General features: G+C 36.0%; 3 protein-coding genes across 5 annotated transcripts; 1 reads left to right on the top strand and 2 right to left on the bottom strand.

The window, feature by feature from the left end:
* Nucleotides 1–4,290: 4,290 nt before the first annotated feature.
* LOC135135266 (rRNA 2'-O-methyltransferase fibrillarin-like) lies at nt 4,291–6,950 on the bottom strand. Its single transcript, XM_064064295.1, has 3 exons — nt 6,059–6,950; nt 5,643–6,001; nt 4,291–5,017 (listed from the first exon to the last, which is right to left on the bottom strand). Exons 1-3 carry the CDS (start codon nt 6,069–6,071, stop codon nt 4,433–4,435), a joined length of 957 nt encoding a protein of 318 aa, XP_063920365.1. The 5' UTR covers nt 6,072–6,950; the 3' UTR covers nt 4,291–4,432.
* Nucleotides 6,951–7,015: 65 nt separating this feature from the next.
* Nucleotides 7,016–7,925, top strand: LOC135135267 (ribonuclease H2 subunit C). Of its 2 annotated transcripts, XM_064064297.1 has the most exons (4): nt 7,016–7,113; nt 7,171–7,422; nt 7,477–7,709; nt 7,769–7,925. In XM_064064297.1, exons 2-4 carry the CDS (start codon nt 7,272–7,274, stop codon nt 7,793–7,795), a joined length of 411 nt encoding a protein of 136 aa, XP_063920367.1. In that variant the 5' UTR covers nt 7,016–7,113; nt 7,171–7,271; the 3' UTR covers nt 7,796–7,925. The 2 variants fall into 2 exon arrangements, with proteins under 2 accessions (XP_063920367.1, XP_063920366.1); XM_064064296.1 differs by having other exon boundaries at nt 7,018–7,422.
* Nucleotides 7,926–8,965: 1,040 nt separating this feature from the next.
* LOC135134943 (transmembrane channel-like protein 7) lies at nt 8,966–16,929 on the bottom strand. Of its 2 annotated transcripts, none has more exons than XM_064063851.1 (4): nt 16,747–16,929; nt 16,427–16,643; nt 16,134–16,375; nt 8,966–11,925 (listed from the first exon to the last, which is right to left on the bottom strand). In XM_064063851.1, exons 2-4 carry the CDS (start codon nt 16,596–16,598, stop codon nt 10,102–10,104), a joined length of 2,238 nt encoding a protein of 745 aa, XP_063919921.1. In that variant the 5' UTR covers nt 16,599–16,643; nt 16,747–16,929; the 3' UTR covers nt 8,966–10,101. The 2 variants fall into 2 exon arrangements, with proteins under 2 accessions (XP_063919921.1, XP_063919922.1); XM_064063852.1 differs by having other exon boundaries at nt 16,878–16,914.
* Nucleotides 16,930–17,209: the final 280 nt, after the last annotated feature.

Below are 17,209 nucleotides of genomic sequence, written 5' to 3' on the forward strand. Positions count from 1 at the left end.
CCGCAAACGATAAAGAAACGCTGGACAAAATGGCGACCATAGCGGACAAATTGACCGAAATCCACCATACCAGCGCCATCACAGCAAATATTGGTGCCCTAAATCGCGGTACCTCCGCGCACGCCTCTCAAACCGTTACACCGGCGCAAGAAGATGGAATGGCTGCCGCCATTACGGCACTGCAGAAGCAGTTCGTAACTTTATCGACCACAGTAAACCAACTCGCAGACGACAGAAGGCGCCATGGGCAAGGCGAAAACTGGAATCGCGCCAAATTTAGGTCAAGGTCGAATCCGCAGGACGATAATATCTGCTATTATCACAATCGGTTTGGAGCAAACGCCAGAAGATGCGCCAAACCCTGTGACTACAAAAGGCCGTCAAACTAGAGGCGCCGTCGACGATTGAGGTGGTCCACGACGCAGCGCAAACACAACGCCTCTTCATCACCGACCCAAAATCAGGTACCCGATATTTAATCGACACGGGGGCAGAAGTTTCCGTGTTACCCAAGAGATTGTTCTCAGGCAGACAACATCTCAGCCCAGCTGAGACAACGCTCTTCGCGGCCAACGACAGCGCGATCAGAACCTACGGCCAAAAGCTAATGTTCCTTGATCTCAAGTTGAAACGTCCGTTCAAGTGGGTATTTATAGTGGCAGACGTAGGCAAACCCATCATCGGAGCAGACTTCCTGAGGCATCACAACCTCCTACCTGATCTCCGCAACCGACGCCTCGTAGACGCAGCCACCCTCTTATCAACTCGCGGAACCCTCGCTATATGCAAATCGCCTCAGATCACGACAGTGGCCAAGACGACGCCATATCACGCACTGCTAGCGGATTTCGCAGAAATTACACGCCCACCGCCACCTGGAACGAAGCACAGGGGAAACGTGTTCCACCACATCATCACCAGAGGTCCCCCGGTCGCAGAAGCTCCCCGCAGGCTTGCACCCGAGAAGTTGAGAGTGGCGAAAGCCGAATTCCAATACATGATGGAACAGGGCTGGTGCCGACCATCCAAGAGCCCCTGGGCTAGTCCGCTTCACCTTGTCCCAAAGAAACTCCCTGGTGAATGGCGTCCATGTGGCGACTATAGGCGCCTAAACAACGTGACAGTGCCTGACAGCTACCCCATCCCTCATATACAGGACTTCACCTACAGACTCGAGGGTAAGAGTGTGTTCTCCACCATAGACCTAGTGCGCGCATACCATCAAATTCCCGTGGCTGAAGAAGACATTCCTAAAACAGCCGTGTGCACTCCGTTTGGGCTCTTCGAGTTTACAGTTATGACGTTCGGACTACGTAATGCCGCGCAGACTTTCCAAAGACACCTGAACTCTCTAATAAGTGACCTTGATTTCTGCTATGTGTATATAGACGACATCTTAGTGTTCTCCCGAGATGAAGCAGAGCACGTCGAACATCTAAAAATGTTATTTTCTCGGTTACGGGAGCATCACATAGTGATTAACCCGACCAAGTGCGTGTTTGGTGAAGCCGAAGTGAAATATTTAGGACATACGATTTCCGGGAGTGGAACCAAACCACTTGAGACGTCGGTCAGTGCAATCCGCGAATTCCCCAAACCAAAGACAGTTCAAGATCTGCGACGGTTCCTTGGCATGATCAACTTCTACCGACGTTTCATTCCCCACGCAGCCCAGACCCAAACACCACTTCACCAATATCTGAACAGCGCGCGGAAGAATGACAAAACAATAGTCGAATGGACAGAGGAAGCTGAAGCTGCTTTTGAAACGTGCAAGACAGAGTTAGCCAACGCCGCGCTTCTGGCACATCCCGCCGAAAATCTGCCGCTCAGAATTATCACCGATGCTTCTGATTACGCAATCGGGGGCGTACTAGAGCAGCACTCCAATGGGACCTGGCAACCTTTAGGTTTCTTCTCCAGAAAACTTAGCAAGGAGCAGCGCAACTACAGCGCATACGATCGTGAGCTGCTTGCAGTCTACGAAACCATAAAATTCTTCAGGCACATGGTGGAAGGCAGAGACTTTTGCATACTCACCGACCACAAACCCCTCGTCTACGCGTTTCAGCAGAAAGCAGGCAAAGCATCCCCAAGACAAGTCAGGCAGCTAGATTTCATCGGCCAGTTTTCTACCAACATTATCCACATTTCAGGTGAACAAAACACAGTTGCAGACACACTTTCAAGGGTCAATGAAATCACAATTCCTACGTTCATTGACACCGACGACTTAGCCAAGGAACAAGAAAAAGACGCCGAACTAAAAACACTTTTAAACTCTGATGCAACAAGCCTGCAGTTAGAAAAACTCACCCCACAGGCCGGCCAGAAGGCTATCTGGTGTGACACGTCAACGGGGGTGGTCAGACCATACGTTCCACAAGATTCGAGAAAAGTAATTTTTGAAGGATTTCACAACCTCTCACACCCCAGCGGCCGAGCGACCAGTAAGCTCATCAAGAAGCGATTTGTGTGGCCATTTATGGAGAGTCACATAATGAAGTGGGCACGAAGCTGCATCCCTTGCCAGCGATCCAAAGTTGGCCGACACACCAAAGCCCCATTGCAGCATTTCGATGACGTCACAGAACGGTTCCAACATGTGCACATCGACATAGTAGGTCCGCTACCTCCCTCTCAAAGCTACAGGTATTGCCTCACTATGTCTGACCGTTTCACCAGGTGGCCAGAGATCGCACCCATGACCGACATGACCGCAGAGACAGTCGCCAAGACATTCTACGAAACATGGATTTCAAGATTCGGTTGCCCAAGACAAATTACAACCGACCAAGGGCGACAATTTGAAGCATCCACCATGAATGCCTTGGCGAAAATTTTGGGCATTCAGCGCTCTCGGACGACGCCATATAGGCCCCAGAGCAACGGCCTTATCGAGAGATGGCATCGAACCATGAAGGCAGCCATCATGTGCCATGAAGCGGAAAGTTGGCTAGACGTTCTACCTACAGTATTATTAGGGTTACGTACAGCCATCAAAGAAGACATCGGACACTCACCAGCAGAGCTGACCTACGGAACGCAACTGAAAGTCCCAGGCGAATTCTTTTTCAGCAATATCGACAGATCCGTAGAACCCACTACTTTTGTAGAAAAACTACGGGACCACATGAGGAAACTTCGCCCAACTCCAGCGTCGCACCACATTAGGCAAAGCACCTTCGTCCACACAGAGCTCAGTAAATGTAGCCATGTTTTCCTAAGAGACGACACCGTGCGAAGACCGCTCCAACAGCCCTACACCGGTCCACACCTTGTTCTGTCTCGTACTGCTAAGATAATAAAGGTCAATGTAGGCGGTAGGGAAACAACAGTGAATATCGACAGAGTAAAACCCGCTTTTATTCTCCAAGAACCAGAACCACCACCGGCTCCATCCCCAGTACGAACACAGGAAGTTACTCAAACTACCAGGTCAGGCCGCAGGTCAACACTCCCCGCACGTTTCAGAGAATGACAACTGACAGCCGTTTTGACAGCTGTCACCCGTTACTTGGGGGGGGGTATGTGGCGTTGCTGTGATGTTGATGTAGGCAACACAACGCACACGTACTACTTCCTCTCGCCTACGAGTAGGCAACTCAATATGCTCACCGAACACCACTCGTGATTGGTGAACCTGGCGCCGACGCAGAGACCAACTGGGGACACAAGGAGGCGCGAGTACGGCAAGTACTCTCTTCTGCCGCCGACATCGAAACGAAGAAGACTGGCATCGTCTCCTGTTCCACGTGTAAGATATTCGAATGTGTAAATAAACTATAGAGAAACCCTACCTGGTGTTAGTCATTTCCACATCTTCTTCACCATTAGCTTTTCTCATGCGAAACTCCTGTCTAACATTATAACTTATATTTCTTTGACGGAGAGTAAGATCGTGGTTAATGTATTTATTAAGTACGCGTTGAGGATCCTTTTGAGATGAGAAAATTAACTTTAAAGATCCAACTTTGTATTCATGTGATGCCAAAGTGTCAAAATATTTTGCATCAAGTATTAAGTTGGAAGATGATAAAAATGGGTGGTAGTTATTTTCTCAAGAAACTCTTGTAATGGTTCAACTCTAGGCCTGAAAGCATCATTTAGAGGATACCCCTTAAGAGGTCAAAGTATGTCACTACGCACTGGTTATATTGGTTGTTTTACATGAGAGTATTGTACCCACATTTGACACAGAAGATAGGAAGTTTCATGTTATTAATAAATTCAAAACCCTTAGGTATTAGAATTGGGATAAAAATACTGGTAAAAATGATAAAATTGTACAAACATTAGACTGTATTGATATTGCAGAAGAATTTGCTACAAAAACTATATCTTACATTTGACAAAAGTCAATCATTATAAAACAGTTTATAATAACTAAACTACTTTTTCGCTTTATATGGAAAACACATTTACAACTATTTCATTGGTTTCCAGACGTTGGTCTATATATACCAACTACCACGGCATGATCCCTCTCATAGGGTTCTAAACTAAGTTGTTCTTGTGGTTTAAGATGGTCAGCGCGCAACTTTTCCACTTCTGCGGCAAATACCGCCTCTGGTTTAGCTGTTGAATCAATACATGGTGCTTTAATAGATATAACGAAGTGCCCACCATTCTTTAAGAAGTGTTGGGCATTTAATGCCACGATTCTCGCCTGATCAGGCTGTGCTACATCTGCAAATATTGTATCAACTATTCCCACCAACATTCTATATTTATGTGGATGTCTGGCATCCTCTATTATTGGAATGATATTTGTTCTTTTCTTCGCCACATTTATTAAATCTCGACCCGACCTATGAGAAAATTCAACTGCATATACTAATCCTTCGGGTCCAACAATATCTGACACATGGGACACGGTGGTTCCAGAAGCAGCCCCAAGATATAACACTTTACTGCCTGGTGGCATGTGAATGTATTTCACCTGACCAAGAATTGCTGCTGCCAGTTTACTGCGAAATGGATTCCAGACTCTGTACTCTACTTTGTTTCCGTCATTCTGAAAATAATATTTTGATATTAAGTATAGTGCATTCATTTAAAAAAATACACCCTAGACTTTTATGAAATTTTGTTTAGATATTCCGTTTCGTCTTTCAAGCCACACCAAGTATGCACACATTGCAATGGCGAATACTGGTATCTCATTTTGTTTTCTGTTGTTTGACTACTTGCAAAAGAAAAACGTGCAATATTTTAATTAGTAATTAATTAAAATAATCATGAATATAAACAAAAGCGCTACCCAAAATTTGTTTTATTCACTCGTTTCAAATAATTAATGACATCATCTAAAATTATTATTAAATATATCTTGCATGAAATGTGCAGCGTATCATGCTCCTTTGTAAGTTCATTAGTTTAATTAATTAACTAAAACGTAATTATTCAATCTCTCCAAAACCTTTACGTCCTCATTCTAATATCTGTAGTTTATCCTTGGTGTACAATTTCAAAATTTTATTAAAATCGGCTTCACAATAAAACTACTTGGGTTGTTTTTCTTTTTCAGTACCAATGAAGCATTTTAACATTTCCTAATACAACAAAATGTCTATCAAATTTTCAATGAAAAGCATGTTTGGGTGCCAACATGCACTTATTCTAAACAATGTAAATTTTACCTCTATTGAAATTCTTTTTTCTCCATAAACTTCTGAGCCAGGAACGAGATTTAACGTCACCAAAGCATCTTCTTTACCTCTTGCAATAAAAACTGCTTCATGACGATGCGGTTCAATTACAACGGTTTTTCCTCCTCCACCTCTGCCGCCCCCGCGACCTCCCCTACGGCCGCCTCCTCGTCCACCACGACCTCCTCCGCCACCTCCTCTTCCAAAGGTAGGGCGACCCCCGCCGCCACCTCCTCTTCCAAAACTTGAACGTCCTCCGCCTCTACCCCCTCCACCTCCAAAGCCCCCACGGCCACCTCCACCACGTCCACCAAAACCGCCGCCGCCGCCGCGACCACCTGTCGAAAATCCTATAATATATAATTAATTACGAAAATAAACACAGATACGATATAAAATTGCAATACCTGGCTTTCCCATGATGATTTCTTTTTGAAATTGTTATTTAATATCTACGTTTATGTTTAAATACACGTGTTCTAGCAACTACCAACTATCACAGCCAACAACACAGCATAAAATACCCTCACCTCCTCACCAGTCACCACAAATCACAAAACAGACCCTTGCTCACTCCCCACCACAGCTTCCCACTGTAGTAACAGGAGGGGTTAGTGAGTCATTTGAATAAATTCTAAAATTTTGAAAATGGGCGCGAGTCAGCCTTTTTCATAAAGTCCTTAGATATATAAAGGACATAAACTATTGCAAATTCATTGTACCATGTATTGAAAAGAGGAGGTATGGTTTTTGCCCAAAAATAGCAGCGATATATGTCAGCTGGTCTGTAAAATGTCAGGTATTGTCGACGAATTTGAATTAGTTAATTAAATTAATTTTTCATAAATTCACAGTTGTAATAAATGTGACTTTGCATGGAAACACGATAGAAATCAATTGTTATGATATGATACAGCTTGTGCTGATGAAAATATGAATGTTTAACAAAAGTTGGTTCTTAATTATTATTTTAATGCAATCTGAATTTCAACTGACGGTTTCTAAAATAGAATTAGTTAATCTGAATTTCAATTTGTGCTTTCTGAAATAGCACTGATTAATCTGAATTACAATTTATATAATCTAAAAGCAACTTTATCTTTTCTAATAAAATACCATTCGAAATCGTGTAGAGCCCAATTTCAAATTGGATTCTTGTTATTGTTTTTAAATTAGATAGCATTCGAAGTTGCAATATTTTAAAGTTGGCGGGTAGTTTCGCCCGGAAATGGCGAATGATTGCGGTATTTTTATATATCTAGGGACTTTACTTTTTCTTTTCATAGCGGGACCTCTGGTGGGTGGATTGGAGAACTACCCAAATAAGAACGTGGACGTTTTCCAAATGTTAAATACCCCAGCCCAGAACCGAAACAGTGGAATGTGCGTTTGTGCGTCCTGGTGAAAACAAAAAAAACACTAAATCACCTGTTAAAAACTGTTATTCTGTGCTTAAAAATAAGTTGGAAATACGAAACAGTATACTGGTTGATTTTTAAAATTGTTTTTGAATTTACAGCGAAGACACGTTTCATAAAAACGTAAAAATAGGTCAGTTTTGCCATTCAGAACAGCTTATGCCAAAGAAATAATCATACCACGGATTCAACAAATTGGAAAATGGCAATACATATTGAGAATGTTAAAAATTACATTTTAAACAGTTCTGATGACGCGAAAGTTCAGAGTATTCCTTTTAAGATAAGTGCGGACTGTGATGCCAAAGTGTCAAAATATTTTGAATCAAGTATTAAGTTCGAAGATGATAAAAGTAGGTGGTAGCTATTTTTTCAAGAAACTTTTTGCTGTAATGGTTCAACTCTAGGCTTGAAAGCATCTTTTAGAGGATACCCCTTAAGAGGTCAAAGCATGTCGCTACCCACTGGTTATGTTGGTGTTGTCTTACATGAGAGTATTGTACCCACATCTGACACAGAAGATAGAAAGTTTCATGTTATTAATAAATTCAAAACCCTTAGGTATTGGAATTGGGATAAAAATACTGGTAAAAATGATAAAATTGTACAAGCATTAGAATGGATTGATATTGCAGAAGTTGTAAGTATATTGTGGTGATAAATGCTTTTGTGATATTTAATATTTACATATTTCAATAGTTGCACTCCCCAATTACAGAAGAGTAAAAGTAAGATGTAGTTGTACATCTATGAAGTGCCTAATATCATTTTTAAATTATAATGCTGTTACAAATACATTTCAAGTATAGTTCTTTTTAAAATATTTTTATAAATTAAAATAAAAGCCACATTTTTATCAGAGTTTTGTTTTACCCTCCAAAAATCCAGCAACACAATTTTTGTTTTTAATATAAATTTTCGTAACGTCTTCATTGCTGTATTGTTCACCTCAGTTTGTTTCAAAACTAATATCTATGGACAAAAAAAGTTTTTTGGAACAACCTGACTTTTCCTGGAATTGACTACGAATTTTTGGAGAAACGCTAATTGGGTTGTTAGAGGGACGTTATGGTTGTTATGACGAATGTCACGTTGTCTTGAAGTTTTACAGCTTACATAGTGCGAAAATTCCGCCCATTCTATAGGCAGTGTCCATAACTACAGAACTGATTACTCCAAAAAATTAATAGCCCCAAAAATGTAAATCCCACTTGAAATTTATAGCATGAATAATAAAAATGATTACATAATAGTAAAATTTATGGAGTTACAAATTGTCTCGATCTAGAACTTACAACTCATAACGAACCTTTTTTAAATTTTAGTATTTTGGTAATAAATGAAATTTGTTTTAGTAGCCGTAAAGATGGAAGACTATTGTACACTTTAAATTTAGTTATAACTTATAGATCACGAATTTTAAATGAACACACTGAAATTCTGAAGAAGTGTGTAGGTACATGAACCATGATTAGTTTACCTCAAAATATTTATATTGTTGCTAAAACTCGACTTTGTTAAGTTTTTTCCTCTTTATTGTGCACTCAAATATTTTGGTTTTATTTCAAATTTTTATGATTATACACTTTTCTAAACGCGCAACTTTTTTGATGTTAATTAAAATTAAAAAGTTTAGGATTTTCACGTGTCGGGAACCAATTGAGGAAGGGAACATAGGAATATAGTAAAATATTTTATATTTGACAGTTTAAATTTCATTGAGCCACCACTTTATGACGTGGCACTGCATTTAGTTATATGTATGTATGTATAATAGGCATTACAACACAAACCTATCAGAAATAAATGCTTCATTTCCAATCAAGTTGCAAACATTGTAAAAGATTTATGCTATATCTATATATATATAACTTTGGGATGATTAAAAAACCAATAAAGACTAGAACATAATTTATAACAATTTAAACTCGTATACTTACAAAATACACGTACTTAAATCTTCTGTTCGTAAATAAATTTAACTTCTATAGATAAACACAGTGTTGTTGGGTCCTATAATCAAATTATCTATTACATCACAAATAGCTAGTTTCATAGATAAACTATAATAATACTTGTATAAAATGGTGAAAACTGTTGGCAGGTTTATTTGGCAAGAGGTGACAGAGTGGTATACACTTCATAACTTAATTATTAGGAGTATTTCAGAAATATGCTTTGTGCGTCTATCAACTATAAAGGAAAAGACAGTATTGAAACAATTCTTGCATATGTCAACTCAAAACCAAATTGAACCTACTTCTAATTTGTACATTTTTTATATTTCTATATGTAATATATAATATTCACATCGCGGATTTTAAGAACAAATGGACGCAAACAGTGAAAGAAACAAATATTTCACTATTTTATTTTGCAAATACTGTATTTGATATTGTGATTAGTATAGATGAAGTAGTGGTTACAATATAACACTTGGTACTGACTACTATATTATGGTATAGGTACTGCTAATTTACCAACATAAGACCGCTACTACAGTACTTCATATGTATTTATGTCCACATGCACTTAGAAACGACAGAGTAGTTTGATTACAATGATGTTAAATACAGTACTTAAAAGGTGTTTACAAAAATTATTTATGTACATATAGATATTTACAAATTTTACAGTAATGCATTTATCACCATCGTATTTTTACAAATTTTAGTGAATAACTTTTGTTAAATTATTATTTCAACAAAATTAATTAATAATAATATTTGATGCAGTCAAACATTTTAGTTACATTTAAAAGATCGACTTTAACTTTAAATACCTAAAAAATCCGCGAGTACAAAGTGTTTAATGAAATGCATGTTCGGTTTTATCAAATTAATCACCGCCTGGAAAAGTTCTGCTTAATGAGATATGTTGTGTAAAATATTCTTCTTATAGGAACAGGAAATGAAAAAAAAAACATAAATAATCATCACACGAAAAGATGCCTACATTAAATGCATAAAATGGTATCATTGAGTTTCTTAAATGTAAAATCTTATTTATAAAAGTGACCAGAAGTTGAGGAATTAATTACTCGATATATTAGTATCACCATCTTGTAGAACATCAATTTGCCTTAAGCGCTTTTGATGTTCTTGTTGTTGCTTCATAAACTTGCTCAGTCTTTCCAATAAAAATTGTTTGTCATGGCCTTCCAGGACCAACTGATTTTTTAAAACAATTACCATTTGTCTGTTAGCCGAATTAACCGCTTTAAAGTAATATAAAAGTAAGAATAGAATAAGAAAAACCGGTACTGCGAAACCTGCGGTAGTCAAAAAACTTATAATATCTTGCACCCAGTTCGGAGTTGAATAAAACGTTGATTCAACTTCATACCAAACAGAGTGCAAATGTCTAAATGGTCCACAGCTCGGAGAAGGTCGCACTTCTGAAAATGAATATGCCATCGGTATTACCGCAGCCACAAAGGATATTAACAGTACAATCATAAACATAGAATTCGATCGTGACGCACGATATATAGTTGAACTCGGTTGACTGTTGACTAAGCAGGCGAACTTTTTGATGTAAAATAGTAAAAAGAATATTACAAATGACATAACTGACAGCAAGGGTGCGTAAAAGCATCCTAACCAACATAGCGTTTGCAAATATACAACGTCGAGTACGTGCTTTGGTAAATCAAAGCTCTGTTCTCCAACCATTCTGACGAAACTATTTTTAACATGTCTTGCTACTAACGCCCTGGGAAAATTGATGAAAAACGTTAAAAGGATATGAGTGGCGAAATCCGTTAATACTAATTTATAAATCTGTTGCCCAACAAAAGTTTCCCAACACGTAATGTTATCATCTTCAGTAATTTCAACCAGTGACGCGTACAGTGTAAAAATGGAAGCCAAACGCAATAATACAGTTCGCATTAATGTTATCCTAATTACAAAAGTTGGATTATATTTTTCAAACGTTACCAAATATTTTAAAAGAAATGGCACTAAAACGTTGGAGCAAACTATTGTAATCGATGGTATAAATCCATATATGAAAAGAAGAAAATCTGCTTCATTGTTTTCCAATGCTGTTTTTTGCTTCTCTTTAGAAAACATTAATGCATAATAGATGGCACAGCCACAACCTGCCAGCGTGCCTAATACTATTATATTTACAATTATTCTAATAATAATTAATCTCGTTTTTTCATTTTTTGTTCTGTTTTGTTTCATTTCGACCAACCTTTCTATTTCTAAGCACGCCCGAATCTCATTAAAAATAGCTTTATGTTTAATGCCAGCTGATCTTTCATTATGAATACAGAAGTCCCACCCACCAAAAATCAGGTTACAGTATTGATAAAACTGGCCTTCTCCTTCAATAACCCTATCTTTGAATCCATTCGCTGCTGACTTTACGATGGACATTAAAGACACTCCAAAATACAGAACCGCAATACATACATACGCTAGAGGAAAATTGTAATACATCACTGTTTCATTAATTGTATAGTTAAAGGTTTGGTTTGAATAAAATCCATAAAAAAGAATACTGCGCTCCATAAAACCAGTACCTTGAATGAGATCCAACACGACATTGTCGGTTTCAGTCACATTCTGTTCTGAATCATCGTTCAAATTGACTAGAAGTGTTGGCAATATAATAAAAAGGAATATTATTAAAAAAATAAATAAATTTAAAAATAGAAGATATTTCAAAAAAATAAAATATGCTACCACACCAGTTCCAAAATGACCTTCTATACGCTTTAAGGAGTTTTTCCAAAGTTCTAATTTTGTGTTGAATTCCTTCAAACGAGACGCGAAGTGTCTCCAGATCTTCCTTCTTTTCCAATTAAGTTGTTCGTATCCTTGTAAACGCAAATTTGGTTCATTCTGAAAAAAAAAGATTAATCGTATGTTTTTGAATTTAATACTTAAATGTTGGACATCATGAAAAAAATACTGCATCCCGTTAAAGAACACAAGCTGTTAGAAACTAAAGTCTACGAGACACATTTTTATGGTTTGCTGAGACAAGGTTTTGTCAGGCGAATATAAATTGAATTTATTCTTAAAATTTTCCTACTAAAACGCTGAAATATTTCATCTGTAGATTTGTTTGTGTTATGAGGTTATGACTAAACTACTGTTTCGTATAAGCTATTATCTAAAGAGTCTATTATTTTCTAGCATTCCTCAAGTGTTCATTTCAATTAATCAACAATTTTGTTAGTGTGTCATTCCATTAAAATTCGCAATCTTGTCATAATCGATCACAAAAACAAGACCAAGTAAAAAGTGGATCCGTTGTTACGTTTAAAACTGAACTACAAGATTTTGAAATAAACTTTTGTCATTTTGATGTGCAATATGTTAACCTTCGGTTTTTTCAAAGGTGAATACATAGATGCATTAATATTATCGTGTAGATAAAATTCTAATCAAAATTTGTATGTTCACCCGTGCCAAACATTTGATAACATTGTTTCAAAATTTTAGTAAATAAATTTCGCTTGAAATTTATATTGTGACCTGCTTTTTTATCTATGGTTCACACTATAAAATACGTTACAATTACACTCTCTTTAATAAATTGACTGATTCTTTTTTTTTGCTCATCCTGTATAAGCAAATCAAAAAAATATTAATGCAATGATAAGTTGCAAGTATAATCTGATCATATTTTGCACATTTTCGAAAGAATTTATTCGGCAAAATTTTAAGATGACGTAATCAAATTTTGGGGTTGATAAATAGATACATTTTGATTAAAAACTTAACATGCTTACAATAACTTCACAACATCAAGATTTCAAAGTACATATTCAGCTTTGCAATTCTTGATTTAATCAATAAAATAAATTGACTCAGTCATTCATTTTTTCAGACACCTGTATAAGCAAATCTAAAAAATATGTTTATATTTTTTTCGGCAAAATTTTGGAGAGGCGTCATCAAATTTTCAGGGGGGATGAGTAAATACATTTTGATCAAAAATTTACCATGCCTATGATAACTTTTAAAACATATCCAAGTTTTCAAAGCATTCGACTTTGTAGTTCCTGATTAAATCAATAAAATAAATTCACGCATTCATTAATTTTTTGGGTCACCATGTATATGCAAATCCAAAAAATATGAATGGAATGATAAATCACAAATACAGACTCATATTTTGTACATTTAAGATAGGATTTATTCAGCAAAATTTTGAGGTGACGTCATCAGTCTTTTGGAGGGGATAAGTAAATATATTTTGAATAAAAATATATCATTCTTATCATAACTGTAAACCATCTGCAAGATTTCAAAGCATTCGGTTTTGCAGATTCCAAATTAACTGTCAACATGTTGTTTCCTAATTTTGATTTTTTTTTTCCCAAAAATCTGGACGTTTCGGGTAAAAATTCAATTCGTAGTCATAAACTACATGTACAGGATTGTTATTTTATACATTTTAAAACCCATTTACTATGTACAATTTTGAAGTGACGTCATCACATGATTAGGCAAATTTTGGTTATCATTTTACCATCTACATGATATTCCTAATATAAGGACAAAATTTGACAACAATCGGGCCAGTACTTTCGGAGATTATCTGCTTAATAAAAATCCGGGACGGCAGACAGATGGACATATTGTCATATTTTGTAATTTTTGTGGTGCGTTGAGAAAAACATTACAAATGAAGCTAATGAGAAGGTACTACTAGTTTATGTTGCGTATTTTTCCAAGCGTTATAAATGTGCTACCCTTTGGGCGCAATAAGAATGATAAGAACGATGATATCTACGAAAAGAAATGTTGATATCATCAAATATATCCAACTTGTTACATTCCTCAAGAGGTAGTCCGAAGGGTATAAACTCAAAAAATCGAATATTTTCTCAAAAAAGCATGTGCCCATCTTCCCGCAAGAAGGTGAAAATGAAACACGGTTACTAATGAAGGTATTAGAATTTTCCGGATATATTCATATACTTATTAGAAATTAATTTTCAGGTAGTTCTGATTATGGGAGTTACGGGTGCATGTAGGAAGGAGGAATGAACTAATTTGCTGTTTGAAAACGGGAAAGATGAAGAACATGTTTTCTACGTTAGAATAAATTAATAATAAAACGAAAATTTCTCAACATTTTTTCATAACTTCGGGGAACATTGAAGGGCTTAATTTGGTGGAAGTGTTGAAATTAATAATACAAATGCAGTAAATTTTATAGATAATTAAATACTGTCAATAAATTAAGTTTTCATAGTTAACTGTTATTATCATAGTTATACATATAATGAAACATCATTATGTAACTCATAATGAGTTATATAAGAGTAACTTTATTAACAAGTAGTAAGATAAATTAATTAATTAGTCATGTGAGTAGTATTATAGCACATTTAGTAAAAAAGTGTTGTGTAGTATAAAATGTAAATTTAATCCAGAGTAACAGCAACTGCCTTTTTGACAAAACGGCACGAGTTTTTCCTCACACTGTACAAATATAAACATTGATAATAACAATGTAGTAGATTTTATCAAATATGGCAATTAAGATAAGTATTAATTTTATTTCATCGTTTTAATCCACTTCCTAATCCAATTAGAATTAAATAATAATTAAGAGTAATAAGTTATAATCACATGTATAATTCAGGTATTCTATTCAATACCTAGGCAATGTGTAGAATACCGGGGCCGTCTAGGCAATGCATGAAATATTACGAATATGATTGTCCATTACATAGTTTGCCTAGGTAATCTATACAATTTCTAGGGATTGTATAGAGTACCTTGTGGTCCATCAGCAATATGTAAAATAAAACAATCTTTATAAAAAGGTAGGTATTTTTTGCAGTAGAATTAAGAACTACTGCACCAAAAAATATGTATTTATTCTTCGGCTACTAGATCCTACATAAAAAAATAATATTAGACATTAAATATATGAATACTTTTTACTCATAACAACAATTTTTTTTAAATCTATAAATTATTCTACAAAAAAGGCACTTAGTACCTTTCTGTAACTATAGTAAAATCACAATTAAATCACGTTAAACTCAAAATTCTTCTAGGTAAACTAAAATAATAAATTTTTTCTCAAAGATAATCAGGTATGTACCTACCAAGTATTAAAAACTTAGGAAACAAAACAGTTGCATAAAAATAAGAAATAGATTTACTGGCTCTCAGAATGGAGTATGTAAAAAAATAATTATTTATTCTTACATGAAGAACTATTGTGTCGTCTTTTACACACATTACCGGCTGCGCATTCGGCATTGTATAGAATACTTACGCAAAGTATAAAATGAATAATATTTCATACATTACCTTAACGTTTTAGGCATTCTATACATTGTCTAGTATTGTATAAAATACCTAATTATACCGATTGCCAGTAACATATATACATACATTTTAAAGCAAAGTATGAAAAGTAATTTGCAGTAGCTAGTTTCTACGGCAGTACAAAATAAAATTATATCTTGTTTTTATGAATATTTTTTCAGCCCCTTCCGCCCCACCTTTATATTATTTTCTCAAAATATACTTAATTCTCACAGGAAAATGAAAAAGATTAAAAGCTTTAGATCTGTCATGTGTGAAATCTTCTGTATTAACTGATAAAATATCAAGCAACAACTAACGTCACCCAAAGTTGTGTGAGTCATTGCAAAAAGTCATTGTTTCAAACTAGCTTTTAATACTTGTAAATTATTTTAATTTTTATTAGACACTACTGGAAAAAGTGACTCACTGGTTTTATCTAACTTTTTAAGTAGCTACTTCAACCTATCTGACATTTCCTGACACAAATTAGATTTACAAACTGTAATCAACTTCCAGTTATTAATTGTCAATATATTAATATTACGCTCGCATTCCAAAATTGTGTCCACCGATTCCACAATAGATAAAAATTACAAAGTACATAGTATCAAATCAGTTTTTCCCCGTTACCTATGTTCGTGTTTGCTAAATTAACACGTAAATTTACATTTGTTTATATTCTGCAAATAGTATGTTGCAATAAGCGCATTAAAATTGTTTGCAATGTACAATGGAATTCTTTTTAAAACAAAGAATAAGTCACTCACTAAAATCTTGGCTTTCATTTCTTTCTTCTGTGACATTGGTACCGGCATTGCCTTAATCTGCATAATTTCCTCCCATGTTGTCTGCTCATTAGACAAGTTCTCCGACAAATCAGGTAACATAGACACTTGGACATCTGCAGCAGTTGATGCTCTTCGATGAACAGTAGAATCTCTTCGAGATCGTGACGACGTTTGTCGTCTAATAGTTCTGTTATCATTTGTGCGTGGCCTAATTGTTGCAGCTGAAACAAGATTTCACCACAATCTAAAACAAAAAGGAAAACTCCACAAACCTGCTCTAGTTTGCTTGCTCGGCAATAGCGTGGCTAGATGTTTCGGATTTACGTCCCGTTGTAAAGCATCAAATTCTCCATCTGTGGGGTAGCTTTCTTGATAAAATTCTGATCCAGCCTCTTCCCACCCTTGGGCTTTTGTCGGTTTCTTTTTATTTCCACCACCGGACATTTTGCATGCTCACTCGATTAGTACACGTTACACTTCATCATCTACCTATAGCAATAAATATAATTGTCCTTATACACAAAAACATACGAGATAATAATAATTCTTCCTACAAATAGTAGATTAGATAAGTGGAAATTATTTCTCTTACTTAAAAGCTGCTTTTGTGATGAATAATTAACTACAATTTTGAGATCCCGGACTCTTATTATAATTTTTGAAAGTCACCTCTTCAGTATTATTCTGAATATTAATAAAAAACATTTTTGTAACGGATCTTACGGATTTTACATTCTTGTTGATGGAAACTGGAAATTAGACTCCTCGTTTGACATATGTCAAACAAATGTAATGTAGGCAACCTTTAAATTTCAAAAGTATGTGCTGTTGCTGGCCAACATGTCGTTGACCTTCGCATTTAACAAATGTAACCGTAATCGAGTTTAAAATTTAAAGTTGATCAGGATTCAGGAACATTATTACAGAAAACCCTCGTGAAAAAAAGTGTGGTTAAACTAGCGCTAAGAATTTGGTTCACTAATTAGTAATAGTAACGTATTGCTTTTACTGCCTCATTTACAGTGATGACTTCCGAAAGTCTCGCAGAGCTATCC

Source organism: Zophobas morio, unplaced genomic scaffold, assembly GCF_036711695.1.
Source record: "Zophobas morio isolate AGI-343-1 ecotype UQ-CSIRO unplaced genomic scaffold, CSIRO_AGI_Zmor_V1 ptg000024l, whole genome shotgun sequence".
NCBI classification, from domain to species: Eukaryota; Metazoa; Arthropoda; class Insecta; order Coleoptera; family Tenebrionidae; genus Zophobas; species Zophobas morio.